The sequence below is a fragment of the Engraulis encrasicolus genome, chromosome 16 (genome assembly GCF_034702125.1).
Source record: "Engraulis encrasicolus isolate BLACKSEA-1 chromosome 16, IST_EnEncr_1.0, whole genome shotgun sequence".
NCBI lineage: Eukaryota > Metazoa > Chordata > Actinopteri > Clupeiformes > Engraulidae > Engraulis > Engraulis encrasicolus.
The window spans coordinates 28,828,531-28,845,788 of NC_085872.1; the positions used below are offsets into that span (position 1 = coordinate 28,828,531).

The window sequence follows — 17,258 nt, forward strand, 5'->3', positions numbered from 1 at the left end:
GTACCCTGAGCATGGTACCGTTCCGCCGCATTGCTCCTGGGCCCCATTGAGGGCTCCCCCCTTGCACAGATGAGGCATAAATGCAATTTAGTTGTGTGCAGTGTGCACTTGTGTGCTGTGGACTGCTGTGTTGCATTGACAACGGGAGTTGGAGTTTCCCAGTTGGCCTTTCGGCTTTCACTTCACATAGCTCACGCCTTTCGTAAAGTCTTCACGAAAATAATATATTAATTTTCGTGGTGCATTCACGTTATTTCCCGCCTTTCGTAAAGTCTTCACGAAAATAATAGATTAATTTTCACGCTGCCTATTCACTTGAATTGCCCCACTGCTGCTATGGTTATCCAAACGTCTGCAGGGGCGGGGAGGGGGTGCTGACAGAACACTGCTGATACACTCGGGACTCACTAATTCGACGCCCTTTCGGTACTTACGCCTTATGTCCCCTAAACCTAAACCTAAACCTAACCCTAACCGTAACCCTACTTAACCCTAAACCGAACCCTAACCCTAACCTTAACCCTAACCTTGACCCTAAACCTAACCCTAAATTGCTTGTTTGAAATGTTTGATTACCATGTGACGGTAGGCTACCGAAAAGGCATCAAACTAGCTAGGCAACAGTCGGGCAATTCAAGTGAATAGGCAGTGTGAAAATTAATCTATTATTTTCGTGAAGACTTTACGAAAGGCGGGAAATAACGTGAATGCACCACGAAAATTAATCCATTTTTTCGTGAATACTTCACGAAATGAGTGAGATACGGTTGGAGCATAGGGTTAGGTATGTACAGTGTACTCAAATGTGTGCTATATGTTTACTGCAATGTGCAATCCTGTGTATTCTGTCTGTGTATGTTTTTGTGTATTTATGTATTTATGTAAGATGTCAGACACCTTAATTTCCTAGGGGATTAAAAGTACTCTACTTTACACAGACAAAATATTACAATGTTGGTAGATAGGCTACAGAAGAGCCACTCTTTTGATACACCGTGTTGACACACTGTATTAAGAGTGTTACTTGCCATTAAAATAGTTCTTCGCCCTTCAACAGGATGTAGATTGAATGTGTACTCACCCCTGCAGCCTCTGGATCATAGTGCCTGAAGATAAGATGCAACCTGGACGAGGTCTTGTTGGGAGGCTCTGGTTGTGCTGGAGACGTCATGACACTGTAACTAAGCTTCATAGACAACACAAGTTTCATTAAAAATATACAAAGTGTGATGACATAATAATCTAATAGCATGAAAATGAGAGGAGAAATAAGACGGTGGTGGTGATTGAAACCATATGTTGTCCCAAGACACTGCAGAATGGAATGCAAAACAGATGGCTTATGTAAAACAAAGTAAACAGCTGAAACAGTTCTCGGTACTATGTCTACAGTGTCACAACAGCTATATACATTCTGTGTGTACTGTTTCAACGAAGAAGTTTTGAAAATGAATCTGAAATGCATGCACGAGTAAGCTACTCTACATCTGATTTAGCTGCCCAAAACTCAATATGTAGACTGAATTTGCGGTGTCTGGTAGCACATTCGCGTCTTCATGAGTTGCGCAAATTAGTAGATTCGCGTGCGAGTCACGCATGCATTAATAACATTACCTTTACACAAAACACTGTATGAAGTACAATTAAAACATCTTACCGTGTTGAAATGAGGGGACGTTTTTGTTTTCTTGCAACGTTCAGTCCGATAGATGAGGCAAGACCCTCTACTCTGGGGCGGGGTAAGAGTGGTCCTCGAAAAACAAAGTTTCTCTATTGAGCAACTTTCTTTTGTCCGCTACATCCTGCGCACGAATTCAGTTAGTTAAACACTACAACAGAATCGCTCATCAACCCCCAAGGTAGGTTTGACATAACACAATGTAAAATAGCTAGTCCTCTTGTCGTAGAATGAAAACATGCAGCATCGATTATAATAACCTAGATTTGGCGTAGGCTACCTATGTATTAATTTATTATGACCATATTCTTTAGGGTGTTTATAGTTAGATATTAACACATACGTTTTGTTCCATTAGACGTATGATGGCAGTGTCAGTATCTACAGATCTGTCGGTCACTGTTGCCGATAACATTGTTGAAGTCAAACTAACGGAGAGACAAACTCTGATGAAGAGCATCGAGAAAAACGAGTGCAAAGCCTTGGGGGTAAGTGTCCAGAGAACCAAACAGGACCCGAACAGACAAAATAATAAGTGTGTGTGTGTGTGTGTGTGTGTGTGTGTGTGTGTGTGTGTGTGTGTGTGTGTGTGGAGACAGAAACTCAAAAGGCTCAAAAGGCTGCAGGATGAGGAGGCTAAGGACCAATTTCATTCCACACACAACTTTACCCATGCACAATTTAATGCCACAGCCTCACCCAAGACCAATCAGTCAGCTTTAACGTTGCAATGTTAGATCTTTACATGAAGTTGCATTTCTAACAGGGGTGTCAGAGTCGTCTCTGCCTAAGCCAATAGCTCTTCACAGCTAATAGGCCTACATTCCTAATGGACTGACCTATTGTTCCTTATTGTGGTCAGGTTTCTCAGGTGATGCTGGGACTACTGATAATGTTGAACTCCATTACACTGCTGTGTTCTGAGACTACTACAGAGGTGGTGGCATTCGGAGTCCCCCTCTGGACTGGCCTTGTGGTAACATTGTCATTACAAAAATATTGTTGCACCATCAACATGTTTTTTTGTTTGTATGTGTGCATAAACTTCAGTTTTATTGTTGCCTACTACATTGTCATAAATTAATATGAGTTCTGACTGTTGTTGGTAGGCTATTCTTGGTGTGCATTCTCAAAATGTTCATGCCGACACCTCTCATGTTTGTCAGTTTGTCACGGCAGGGAGTCTTGCAACAATGATTGAAAAACACACCAATAGGAAATATGTAAGTTCAACTCTTTTTTGCGCATCAGCTTATTACCCTAACCGTTTACGTCTAACCTTTATGTCATTAAGTTCATCCTCTTGTTTTCTCTCCCTCAATCCACTCCAGATCTGCTACTGTATCATCACATCAGCAGTTGCCGTGGTAGCAGCAGTCCCCGCCCTCATTATTTACATTGTTGACATTGCCAGACACCCAGAAGAAGACTGTGTTCACACAGACACTCATGACGACTGTTCACACCTGCATTATTCTATGGTTGGTAGTTTGATTTAATAATAATAGTAGTGCCACCATTCACATTCTAGTCATCTAAAATAATACCGCACCACAAGCTATTTTATTTTTATATCATTTTTTGATATGTGGGAATGAGTGAGTTTAACATTTAACTTATGTAATTTGTGTCTCATTTGTTTCTGAACTTTTCTAACACCATAATGCACTGTTTTAAAGTGTTAGTTAATGTTTAAGGTGAACAATGAGTCCTGTGTGTGTGTGTGTGTGTGTGTGTGTGTGTGTGTGTGTCAGCTTTTCAGAAAGAGCCTAAAGACAACTCTGGCGATGTACACCGTGGTCCATGCTGTCATCTCCTCCATCGTCACCTACAATTTGCATGGAGCTCGGCGGCAGCTTGATCAGTATACGGTAAGAGTTCTCAACTACATATAGTGTACTTCCTTCGAATTCCTTTGAATACTGACATCTTGAAATGAGATCAGTTGGGACAAAGATAGAATTTAAACACCGGTGAAACTTCAGTTTTTTGCTAGCTCCATATTTGACAAATTCTACCAAATTCTACATCATTATGCATACTGATGTATGGGTAAAATGACATGCACCAGTTACGCCTCTGGCCTGTAGAGAAGCATTAATATGGAAAAAGCATTCACAGGTCGGTAGACCAATACCACATATTCAACTCGAATGTTTCATGGGTAGTGGCTACACTGCCGAGGTGATCAACTCCAGTCCTCCCAGAATAGTTTAGTCCTCTGTCTACACATGGACTGAGGAAGTTCGATCAATGTGTTGAAAACATGTAGAAAATACATGTTCAAGGGTTTCTGAATAACATGGTTGACACCCACAGTAAAAAAGAAAATGTTTCTCTAAACAAGGGACTCCAAGTTAAACTGCCTTCATTATTCTGGACATACAAATAATATGGACGGATTTTGAAAAATAATAATAATCTTTTTGTTTTTTTATCTATCCATGTTTTGTGGGCAGTCATGGGTAAGCTGGTAGGGAGTCAGACTTGTAGCCCATAGGTTGCTTTCACTTTTGTATTTCTAAAATAAGAAGAACATTTTCACTGGGAGTGTCTTGGTGAGGGCGCAATTGGAGATGCAGTAACTTGTTATGGTTATTGATTGACTTGAAAAAGTTGATTAGAGCTCATGACCAAGTTTTCCTTATGTTTCTGCTATTTCAGAGAATCAACAATTGAGTTAAGACAGAAGACCTGAAGTAATGTCAAGAAATCTGCTTGTTCTTGATCATTTGATTTTTTTGTAAATATATTCAAACATTTTCTATAGGTGTGTTTAAGCTCTGTCTTACTTCTTGTAAATAGGCTCTTTTTTAATTGATGGAACTGCCATTGAGTTCTTGGCAGGATTTGGTACCTTGGACTTTGTTTGCAGATGCTTGCTATTCATCATAGTAATGAAACTCACTTTGCAGAGTCAATTATGCACTCAATTATGTATTCGGAGATTACATATTTGAACACAATATGCTGTATCTTTTCCATGTATATGAATATAACATGAATAAAAGATGTTTCTTTTTCTTCTAAACACAGCTCTTTACTCACATGCTTGCTTCATGTTATCTCGTACTTTAAAATGCAAGAGTAATATACAACAGCAATACAAGTTTGAATATTAAGAGGGAAAAATGTAGTAATCTGGCACTCACCAGACGTCACATCAGTAGGCATGCTTCCACCTTTTTCAGAGAGGGCACGCAGTGAGAATTATTACCTCCGCCAAGGAGGTTGTTTTCTGTTGGGTTGGTGGGTTTGTTGTTTGTCTGTCTGTCTGCAGGAAAACTCAAAATGTTATGCATGGATTTTGATGAAATTTTGTGGATTTGTTGAAAATGACAGAAGGAACATGTGATTAAATTTTGGTGGCGGTCCGGATCACAATCCGGCCATCTGGGTTCAGGAATTTTTATTAAATATTCTTCCCCATTGCGGGATAAGTTTCTAACTCCACAAAACAAGGCAGGAAGACTTGAAATAGTCAAATGTTCTATCGAACAGCCTCCTTGGCGGAGGTCTGCACTCTCTGAGTGCATTTCTAGTTATGTAAAATGTTTTTCAAGACTATTTGAAAGATATTGGTGATGGTGTCTTTTGCTTTACATTTTCTAATCCACGTATGAATATATATTTAAACACTGATTTTCAAAGACCTATGATCAGACTTACTAAATTTAAGTGGGAAGTGTAAAGAATGGGAGGATAAGGATTATGTGAAAAAAAAAAAGTTTTACATTAACATATTTATCAATAGATTAGAGTTTATATAGTGTTCAACATTCAATAAGAACCTGCAACTATATTGTTTAGACCTTTATACAGCGCTGCCAGTTAGTATTGGCACCCCTTAATTTTATTTACAAAATGTGAAATATATCCAGAAATAAATGGAAATATAAACAACTTTTACCAAGAGGATATTTTAATTGAAGGTCCAAAGATATTTAGAATAGCAAAGTATTTTTTTCCAAATGCATTTTGCAATTTCAAGCAAAAACATGAAAAAGGACATGTCCATGAATATTGACACCCCTCCTTAATGGATTGGTCTCACACCATTAGACAGCAAAAGCAGCCTCCAAAGGTTTTGGTATTCGTCTACGAGCTTCTTGCACTTCTCTAGTGGCATTTTGATGTGTGCATTTGGATGTGTGCTTTGGGTTTTTGTCTTACTGGAGTGAACATGATCCCCAAACCAAGCGTTCTTGCACATGGTTACAAATTTTCCTGTAAATGATGATACCTGTGATGCCTGTCATGATACCTGTGCTATGGTCAAGGCCTCCAATACCTAATGCATCAATGGGGTGACATAATATTATAGATCTGACACCATGCTTGATTTTTGGTAGGGTGTCCTTTTCCTTAAAGACTTTCTTGCAGAATATGCAAACATGCTGTTTGTGTGCATCACTGAAAAGCTGTACTATTGCTTCATCTGACCTTAAAACATTCATAAAAGGGCTGTGCTTTCCCTGTATTCTCTTATACAGACTTCAGGTGTTCCCTTTTATGACTTTCATGAAGCAATGTGGTCTGCCTTTACCTCCAACCAAAAACCAATACTTTGTGTAGTGTTTAACTTGTGCTGATAATTGAAAAAAGCTTCCCAAAACAGTTCAAAGTTGACCTTCAGGTCTGTAGATGTTACACCCTGTGTTTTGTCTTTATTTGCACCAACTTCTACAGACTTCTATCATAATTTCATCCCTTAACCCCACATCCAAGGATGTTCTTCACAGCTCCCTGTTTGCCAGATTTCTGAATAACACAACACAGTTTGAAATGGTATACTAGGGTATTTTGAGATGACCCTGTATTAATTGAAGGTCTTGTTTTTGCAAATAATTGTATTTCTGGTGTCCTCAGGCAGCCCCTCTGTCTTCACATTTGTCAAAGACGCAAAATATGCAACAGGTGGCTATTTAAAAGAAATATTTTAAAAATCCTTGCCTATTTCATGTCCTATGGGCAAAAGCAATTTGTCAAAGGTGATCCCCATTTGTTATCTGCCATATTTGAGTCAAATTAGGTTTCCACAATGGTATCCAGTAAAGGGTGCCAATACCAGTGATTCCAGGAGCTTTAAGCTTACCTTCTGCAATGTTTTCCCTCTCGTAGTTTAGTATTCATTGCTGTTGATCATTTTTACATTTAGTATCAACCACAAGCTATCTATAGAAAAATCATGGTTGACCTTATTATTTGTTGTCTTGAGATACTGTATGTCCCATAATGTGCTTAAGCTTCAAGGGTGCCAATACCAACTGACGGCACTGTATACTCTCCATCTACTCCAAACACTCCACGTCCTTCTTACCCCTCAAAGACTTAAAAGGGAAGCTATTCATGGATTGGCCAGTGGCCAGCTCAGTCTCCTGGCCTTATCCATGCTGAAAAGGCGGTGTGTGTCACTGGCTCTTGATGTATTGCAGACAGAAGGCAATACACAAGCAAGGAGGCGTTTGGACGTTGTATTCAGCAAGTTATGTCTGATTTAGACAGTTCTATAACAATAGGGTTGATGGATTCAAGATCTAGGCTAAAGGTTTTGGGGTTAGTGGAGGGTAAGCAAGATGAATAGGCTCATAGAAAGGTAGGCCTATTAGTCATGGATCACCTCTAAATGTATTGTTGGTAAATTTAGTAAAACACATCAAAAAAGCAAACCAACATAATATCCTTATCCACCTACACATTTTTCCACTTAAATTTTGTAATATTACCATACAGTGGTAGCTGTCTGATGTTAGCAGTCACAGCAACATTCAGCAGGAGAACAAAAAAGTATTCTGTGTATTATTGCACAACGTTCAATATTTTAGCTTGCTTAGTAAGCCAGGTCTTTCACACATTAGGCAAGTGACAGTCAGTCTGCATATGATTTCTCAGGATGTTAGGCCTAAAGTGTCCGTCCTAAATACGTAAGCACGTCCTGTGCATTAGTATAGCTAAAAACAAAAGTGATGTTTACAACAGGGACATTTTGACAGAAACACTGTGGCATTAAATTGTTAAAGATGACAGGATTAAACCTAGAGGCATAGCCTAGGCCTACCTCTCAGGTTACCGTAGGTTAAAAAGAATCAGAAAATCAAAGTCTTGGCACAGTTTTCCCTCACCCGCCTGTAGTTGCTTGAGCTTTTCAGCAAATAATTTGTTGACGATATTTTAACTGATAAATACGTCTTTTTAACCTAAGTTCTTTCTATTGTAGACCGTGATGCCGTGGAGAAAGTTATTGTTTTAATTAGTGCCATTACTGTATCATTGATTAGTGCTAGCTCTGTTTCCTGGTTAAGTGCTCGCGAAGGTTCCAACCAAGAAGGGGTTCTCCTCTAAAGGAACGTCGTGTGGTGAGCAGCTGCAGCCAGCTGCGGACGGAGGAGGAAAGGATAGTTCTGTCATTTTGAGGTCGAGTACTACCTTCTACACCGTGGTGTAGTTTAGCAGAAAATAACAATGGAAATAGAAGGAAATGTAATAATTCCGGACTTGGAAAATGGTGAAAGCAGCGACGAAGAACAGGAAGAAGTGTCGCAGGCAAGTTACAGATGTGGTTATCTTGGCAAACCACACAGTAAAAAAAATAGTCTGAAGTCAAACAGCTAGGTGACTAGCCGTTGCTAACGTAAACAGTAATTCCGTTGGCTAATAGCTAATAATGAGAACGTGGCTTTTGTATGAGTTACATTCTCCTTGGCATGTGATATGTGCTTAATCAGAAGTTCCGCGTTTGTGTTATACAATGTTATCATTAAATATGTTATTAGGACACAAACACAATACGAATTAAACAAGGATGCACTGGAGGGTAATGCACGATTGCTGTGCTGTAGCCTGTGTTCCTTAACCCTATCGCGCCGGATGCATCATATATGTCTCATCAAATTCAAAGCCCTCTTCACGCTGACACAAAAAAAAATCGATCTGAAAAACATCCTGCGTGTCATTTCCAAACGTCCTGCAGTACACGGAAACCGCCACAAGAGAGCAGCGGTCGACAACAAGTTGACCACAGCTCGGCGAAAAACAGGAAAATGGGGTAGAAGCGGTTTCCCTGACCGACGCTGAGATTTCGTCAAATTGCATAAGGTTTGTGTACAAATTTCCAAAATATAACTCGACATCCTTTAATTTGAACACTTGCTTTGTGCAATTAAGCAAGGAAGAGTTTATATTTTTACACCGTGTTGCAGAGAGATCGTGCTAAAACTGATGAGACATATAAGCACCATCCGGCGGTAGCAGGAAGTCAGCCATCAATGCATTTGCTCCATAGGGAAACTTACAAAGCACACCACGACGATCGTTTAACAAAACACACAAGTTGTTTTACTTCAAGACAAAGATATTGCCTTAAGAAACAGGTTTTACTTGCAATTTTGAAAATGTAATGCACAATGTTGAAATTATGATCTCGTAAAAAATGCATTGAAGTGAATGGAGAAATGGTCCAATTGTAGTAATGGACCCATATATTCAAATTACACATCAAAAATGAATAATGATATATATTACACTCATAAATAGGTTGTTGAGCATTCGATCAGCTATGTTTTTACATAGATTTTAAAAAATTACCCAACCAGGCTGTGGGAAATGTAAAATATGGTCCTGCTAAAACAAGGATAGGCTTAAAAAAATGGCAGGATCTCACTAAATATTTAAAGATAATCCTCAAATTAAATTGTCTGACAACTTTTTTAAATTAAAAAAAAGTTGTAAATGCATTAAAAGTCATTTTTCAATGGTCATGAAATTGGAATTTTCATTCATTAAAAGCCTGATGCATCATATATGATGCATTAAATATCTCAGCGACCTTAACAAAATTTTGATATTTTTTTTTACATTTCTTATAAGGGACCAATATTGAAGCAAATTCCAAAAAAATAGAATTTTCTCTCATTGCTTTCATGGTTCAGGTTTCACAGGGTTAATTTCTTTTATTTTCCTCGTCCGCCTTTCTTTTAGTTAATCTCATCTCATGGGTATGAAAAAAAAAATTAAAGAATGGTTTCTGACAAATTCTTGCTGGGAAAAGGGAACACTACATCTGATGCAAACACTAGATTCTACCCTAGATTCACTTCACTAATCTGACCGAGTGTGACAACCAACCCCAGTAACAGCCATCCCTGCTCTCCTACTACCTCTGTGAATGTGTTCTTTATGTCAGGACTTGGAGAAAGTGAAGAGTTTGAAGATGAAACCTCTCATTATTGCTGGCCCAACAGTAAGACCCAGGGAATTTTTGAACACTTTTGGCGACGTCTTGGACTTGTTCTGGTTGAAAGCCAGAGACCTCCAGGTAAGACTTCTACTGATGTTTTAAAATTAATTCCTGTTGAGTGAGAGAGCTCAACTATTACACTTCACTGAAATCTTTACCATCAACAAGATAAATCATACCAAGCAACCTGCCTGGCCCCCTGATGAATGTTTAAGGGCATTTACCAAGGGTTCTACTAATGCAGCGCCACTATACTTGCAGTTAATGTAATTTAATTATATATAACTCCAAATAAAACTAGCAGGTTGATTACACTTAATTATGTTGGCATACTATTCCAACTTTCTTACTGTTCTGACATGAAAAGCCACTCAAAGCCAGGACAACTAAACACAACTAATCCTACTCATCTGCGCACACTATATGTAGTGTATAATGTGCCTTTTGTGTGCTCTGTATTTTCCCCACACATTGTAAGTTGCTGATTATGATATGATTTTACGAGTCATTTTTAATAAAAGTGTATTCTAATTATTATATTGTTATGTTATGTCATGTTATGTTTTGTGTAATTTAGAGCAGGCGTGGAGTGATCATTGAATTACTGCCTCATTTTGCTTGTGGGGCAATCGAGAATAATGACCTCTTCTCACTTCAGGAGATTGTGGGAAAGGTATGGATGCAATTCAAACATTATAGATGATTGGAGATCTTGCATGAGTTAACGTTGTAATGATTTTTTTCCTTCTCTTTTCTCTTCTCTTTAATTAAGCTCATTGAATGACATTTCTGTATGATAATGTGTTATACATTTGTATAAATATTTTTGATAGATTGATAATGATGTTGAATATACATTTGGTTATTTTATAGCCGAATATTTCCTTAAATTCTAAACACGAAAGTGTAGGAATATACTGTACAACAGGATGTAATTCACCAACATTGAACTCATGCACAGCACCTGTCAAAAGTGCAATCTGTCCACATGCATGTGTACTAACTTTGTCCCTCTTGTTCTGATCTGGCAAGATGGATGTCAATGGCGGCGACTATGATGATGTCAAGGCCATGCACAAGGCTGTAGAGACGGGCAACATAGACATGGTGAAGTACCTGATGAAGAAGGGATCGTCTTGGCAATTACAAAACCGATTTGCGGAGAACCCCTTGTTGATTGCTATTCAGAAAAGGTATAGTTTTGCAGAGTCAAGCTAGGTTTACACCTCTCCTGCACTGAAGCTGACTTAAGCAGAACCGCACTACCAGAGGTGGAGAGGTGTTCATAGATCTGCCTTTAAGGGTACACTGTGTGAGATTTTTAGTTGTTTCTTTACAGAATTCATGCTGCCCATTCACTAATGTTACCTTTTTCATGAATACTTACCACCAGCATCAAATTCTAAGTATTCATTATGACTGGAAAAATTGCACTTTTCATACATGAAAGGGGGATCTTCTCCATGGTCCGCCATTTTGAATTTCCAAAAATAGTCAATTTTAGCTGCAAAAATGACTGTGCTTGGACCATACTAGAAAATATTTGTTTATTACTTAGTAGACTTTCATGTAAAGGTCAAATTTGGCAATATACAGCCCAGTTTCAATGAGCAGCATAGTTGCAGTACCTTTTTTGACCATTTCCTGCACAGTGTCCCTTAAAGCAAAGAAGGTGGATCTAACAAGAGGCGAATGTCAGGTCCTTTATGGGAATCCGTCAAAAGGGGGCGTTTTGAGTCAGTTTTGAGTCAAATCCGCCATTCTGGAATGAACAGGCAGTCACGTACGCCACTCTGTAATGTACAGTAGCCATACATGCAGGGCTCGAAATTAACTTTTTTCTTTTGTGTCCCGCAATGGTCCCGGATTCCACTTTGTATTGTCCCGAATGTAACCAGAAGTGTCCCCATTTTTTTCGCGCCTAAATAAGTGGTAAATTATGTCCACGTTCAATTTCATGTGTGATTATGTTTTTTTTTTTTTTTTTGCAGTGCAACTGTCAATTCAGGTCTTTAAGAAAAAATTAGGGTGTGTTAAATCATGAACATCTGTGCCTTATATAGAAAAATGCCTTGAGTAACCGTGCACATTTCGTTTTTCAAGAATATATGAGCATGGTGATATGAGGAAATCTGCATTCAATGACATTATATTTGTCAAACTGATTGCTTTATGCACCAATATAGCCTACCCATCATGTAGGCTATTGTAGACTCTATTGCAGCCAGCCTGTTACTCTGTTGTAGCCTATTTAGCCTACAGAAAAAAAACAGCTTTCATTTAGTCTACTACATATCAATAACAATTCAGTGTCTGTTTAGCTTTAGTTAAAAAGTGGCAATAGTCTAACCTAGTCTGACTTTGGCCACTGGTTGTGATGGGCATGCCGGTGGAAGATAGCCAGGCCGTGCCCTCCTAGTGATGCAACAGCTTCAGCCAGTCTCGAAGAGATGTGAAAGTCGATGATAATCAGGCTAGGTGGAAGAAGATGCGGTAGGTTTTGGGGCCGCATTAGGAGTATGACAACGCATTGCAAGACGTTTCCTTTCCGCTTTAAATTCACTTGACATTGACAAGACAATTTGATAAGTTAACCTAAAAATAAATGCACAAGAGAAAAAACTACGACCGCACACTTAGGCCTACCTCACTTTCGAGAAAGAGAGGGGGATAGGCTAGCATGGAGAGGGAGGGGAGGGGGAGAAAGAGAGGGATTGGAGAGAAATGCGCTGGCAATGCTGTAAAATTGAAGCGCGTTCTTCGTGCTTGTAATCAATGAAGTCAAGGTGGACTTTTCCCCTTTTCAATTAGACCTTGGCTAATAGGCATTTCTGCTTTTACCAGCACAGAAACAATAACACGGATACTTCAGCATTAATTAAATAACTGCGTTTGTATGACAATGTTCAGAATATAGCGCCTTCATTTCCAGCCACATTTGAATGAAACTACTTGACGTTCTTGGCTAACAACTACCTCTGTTAGCTTGCTTGCCGTTTCCCTAACTATTTGTTAATGGAAAGTAATTTACAGGCAGTTTCTGATATGTATGAATGAGGGTTAATCTACTTTAGAGCCAGCTCGCGTTTCTGGTGTTTTGGGCAGATAGCACGCGACAGGTGGCCACAGACAACTGCGCATTGTTTGGGGCTGTTGCTTTGCTTACCTGAAATATTAGCAAAACCGAACTCCATTCCTCTCACAGCTTAACCATGTCTACTGGAATATATCCTTGTTGGCTTGAAAAATCAACAATCCAGAGCCCGTTTTCTCTGAGAGCATTTCTAGTTCAGGGTGAAATGGCATAACCAACGGGACAACCAACCTCTCAGCAGCAGTCCGAAGAAACACGCGCTTGCAGTCGCAGCTGCGAAATCTTAATCAACATTCTAGAACACAATGCGGACGTTTATAGGAAAGTTTTCTGTTGCTATTTTCGCTGATGGTTGGTGTTGAGTTAGGCTAATGTCCCAGTGTGATGGCTTTGCAAATATAATAGCCTACTTTTTGAATCTTTTCATTTATATTTTTGGACGGTCCCGGCATTGTCCCAGAAATGATAACTTTGTGTCCCCACAACATTTTTTATGGTCCCCGGGACGTCGGGACACCGTTAATTTCGAGCCCTGCATACATGGGTTCTAAATTTTGTTTATAACCTGACTGCGCAAACCTAGCTGCGCACCATTCAACCTCTGATTGATGGAAACCGCTGTTGGTCAAAAATGTAGCTCACGTGGTTGGCTGCCAGTGTCTTGCCCCTCCTCATAACATAGTGTTGATAAACACTGATAACCCATGTATAGGAAAGAACGTGGATCTAACGCTAGGCTAGGCATAAAATGGCTAGCTACTTTGGCAACTTTGGCCTTATAGATAACTAACTTCTGCACTGATTGTGCCAAAAAACACATGAGATGGTATAAGCATTCATAAATGAAGCATTTTCTATAGCTACATACATTTATTTTTTACCATATGTAGAAATCCTGTATACATTCCCAATGCATTCCAATGTAATTTGCCCGATGTTCATTCCAGAATGGCGGCTGCGCCAGAAAATCATGGGGCCGAATGTTGCTATAGGACGTTGTATTGGCCTTAGCTACTTGTTAGATCCACCTTCTTTGCTTCAAGTCTACACTCCCAAGACAATAAAGGGCGTTTTTCCCGCCAAGAATTCAAGGATGCAGATGACATCAATTCCAGGCCAATCTGTCTGCTAGTGTACTGGCCGACAACAGGCATTTCAGCCTGGGAGAGCCATACGTGCAGCTCCGCAAGGTGTCCGTCCGTTCAGCTCTGCAAAGGGGCCGTAGCGGCTCTGAACGGTTGCGGTCTGCTAAGGACAAGTGTAAACTAGCTGTAGAAATCGTCATGCGGTGTGATTTCTTCTAAGCAATTACAAAGTGCTGTCTTTCTTTCATACATGATTTTTACAGGAGCCAAAAAAGTCAAAGATTAAGCAAAATTGCTTCAGCTTATTACAAGACATCAGTGAGAGTCTAGTAATATTATTGGCTGCTTCTCGTTGGCCCTTGTACAGTAGGTTGTCAGGGTGGTCATTTGCCAGAGCTGTCAATAATTGACTAGATTTTGCCATTTTTGACTGCTGCTGACTGTCTGTCCTTTTCCACAGGCACTACAGTCTCATCAAGCTCCTGGTGCTGAATAAAGGGGCCCTCAGAATGGCACCTGTGAGAACGGCAATGCTCATTCAGAAGTAAGAATTTCCCCTTCCCCTTCCACCTTTTTGTCGATTCAAAGGAAATTATTAGATTAAGATTTTGCTCATGCAAGACAAAGGTAAACCAAAGCTGTTCATGGGGCTGTGGTTGTAGCTGAGTAAACACTACCCCCTAATGTACTTCACTTTTTGCCAAGTGTCTCTCCACAGAGGTCTGTTGTTAAAACTTTGGTGTTTCTCTTCTTCCATCTCTTGTCTTGTATTGTATCTTTTTCAGAGCTGTGGCCAAAAGGGATTTCTCCTTACTGTACGCCTGGTCCCTCAGTGGATATGATATGGACTTAAAGGACTACAATGGCCGCACGGCCATGCACGTCGCCGTGCGAATGCGTGACAAGCAGCTTGTGCAGATTTTGCTGGACTATGGTGCCACTCCTTTGGTAAGTGGAGAATACCAACAGCTATACTGTATCACACTAATGCTATAGGGACTTAAGTTGAGTCTGTCAGGTTTTGTTATCTGGCTGTCTGAAAAGGTTACGAAGCTATTCTTATGATTTTTTTTCATTTTGCTAGAGTTCTGTTTCAAAGGCATTTTTTCCCCGTCTTTTTTTGTGTGATGGTTCATTATTTACCTCAAAAGCAAAAAAAATCCATTTCTGTTTTCCGTCTTTCTGACTATTTCCGATAATTGATTGAGTTAATAACTATTATCATTTAGGAAGGAAGGATGGTAAGAACCTCAATGATTGAGGTGATGCGTATTCTACTTTTTGGTGTCTATTTCATTGTGAGGATTACGACATTCACTGTAAGAAATGGCAGAATTGTAGGTAACGTGAAATATTAGTAATTCGTTGTGTATGTGAATATACAGTATCTGCTACTGTATGCCTTTACCTATCCAATTCACTAGTGTTGTTAAAATTAACTTAGTGACTTTCAGTATTATAATTTATTGCCCTGTCTCCTGCATCATCCTAGGAAAGGGATGTCTGGAACCAGACCCCATTGGACGAGGCTCGCAGGAACAACCTGGAAGCAATCTTGGCACTCTTTCACCCACAGTTCACCGTCCAGTTTCCCAACAAACAAGCATACCTGCAACATAAACAGCTAGAATCATAGCTGAGACCTGAAGGCATGTAGCTGTCAAACCGCCGTGAAAGTAGATGCTAGATAGATAGATGTTTGTAAATAGATGATTCAGTCATGTTTCTGAATAAAGAACCAAAGTGTTAATTAAATTATCAATACAATTCTTATATTTACAATAAACTTGATTTGTCCTACAATACATACACTTTAAAATGACATTGCTTGATTTTTGACATAGGGCCCTATTTCCTAGTTCGAGCGTGGTAGACATGTAAAGACAATTTTTTGTAAGCGCAAGTGAACGGCTCTTTTGTAGCTGACACTGAAATGGTATTATACCCAGTCTGCAAAGCCCCAGAAAATAATTAAACTAATTAACTATGTTAGACTGGATATGAATGTCTGTGTTGATCAAATTATTGACCTTCTAGACTATTAATATCTGAGCCGCAGCAGCAGTGTGCTTTCTGTTTGACAGCTCGGTAGAGTTCCGTTCTTTCAGGATCTTCCGGCGGTGGAATACGAGACTTTGAATTCTGTGACAATTCATTCCATACGAGGTTAGTTTCACTTCAATTGGCATTCTACCAACGGACACTTACATCGAAAGTCTGGCATAATAATGTATATCATTCCTGTGCTTTGTGAATTGGGTATGGCTGTTTTTTTGTGGCAGGCTACAAAAAAGCCGTTCAATAGCGCTAGCCTAGCACCAGCGTCCTCTGGAATATAAAGGCTGCTTGAAATATCAAAAAGTTTCTCCACCCGTCTGTAATAATCGTACAAACTTGGAAATAATATGTCAAAAATAAACTTAAAACCTCTACCTCCACTGAAAACCAGTTTTATTTGATCGTTTTGAAATACAAAGGGTCACCCCTAGTTACACACACATGCTACACCTGCAAGTGGTGCATCATCACCTCCACTGGCCCCGTTTCCCATTCACAGAAACAATACTGAGCAAGGAGCGAAACAGGAAGAGCCTCTAAATATTACGTCACATTGAAAAGGTGCCGCCCACTTGGCTTTATGCCCACCCATAGATGTACAACTGTTTTTCTACAAAAAATAAAAAAAATGTTGTGTAGTTTTTACCACAAGTTTGCAAAAGTGCTGGCCTGGCTGGGCACGAAACCTCGATTAGCCGAGCTAGCTGGTTGCTACTCTCGGATACACACAGAGCAGCGGAAGACACAGAGACGCCTCATAGAGCTTGAGTCCCGCCCCTTAGTTCCGCATTTCACGGGACCTAAGCTGACCATCTAACAACATGGTAGCGAGTAAATATCTTCCGATCTCAGTCATTACATGCGCTGGGCTACAAATATGCTGTTTAAGACGCTAGATAAAGATTATTCATGCATAAGTATCAATGTTTTGTTCCGAGGCCGTCTGCATGAAAAATGTGAAGAAACACAACTTTCTAAAAAGTGTAGGGGTTCGTACGAAAAATTTAACAAAAAAATCGGAAACAACATATGTGGAGCTCGTAGCTCAACTCGAAGGGGATCGAAATATCATTTTAATACCGCCATTGGATTACATGCTATGATTTT

The 17,258-nt window shown here is 39.6% G+C and overlaps 2 protein-coding genes across 3 annotated transcripts; both read left to right on the top strand.

The window, feature by feature from the left end:
• The first annotated feature begins 1,086 nt into the window (after positions 1–1,086).
• Positions 1,087–4,703, top strand: LOC134465560 (membrane-spanning 4-domains subfamily A member 12-like). 2 transcript variants are annotated; one of them, XM_063219286.1, is made up of 7 exons: positions 1,087–1,177; positions 2,037–2,166; positions 2,541–2,654; positions 2,845–2,901; positions 3,010–3,159; positions 3,433–3,549; positions 4,343–4,703. In XM_063219286.1, exons 1-7 carry the CDS (start codon positions 1,170–1,172, stop codon positions 4,355–4,357), a joined length of 591 nt encoding a protein of 196 aa, XP_063075356.1. In that variant the 5' UTR covers positions 1,087–1,169; the 3' UTR covers positions 4,358–4,703. The 2 variants fall into 2 exon arrangements, with proteins under 2 accessions (XP_063075356.1, XP_063075357.1); XM_063219287.1 differs by lacking the exon at positions 1,087–1,177 and adding an exon at positions 1,777–1,859.
• Positions 4,704–8,016: 3,313 nt separating this feature from the next.
• On the top strand, positions 8,017–15,900 carry si:dkey-9i23.14 (L-asparaginase). Its single transcript, XM_063219288.1, has 7 exons — positions 8,017–8,221; positions 9,861–9,992; positions 10,492–10,587; positions 10,947–11,107; positions 14,554–14,637; positions 14,879–15,041; positions 15,586–15,900. Exons 1-7 carry the CDS (start codon positions 8,141–8,143, stop codon positions 15,727–15,729), a joined length of 861 nt encoding a protein of 286 aa, XP_063075358.1. The 5' UTR covers positions 8,017–8,140; the 3' UTR covers positions 15,730–15,900.
• Positions 15,901–17,258: the final 1,358 nt, after the last annotated feature.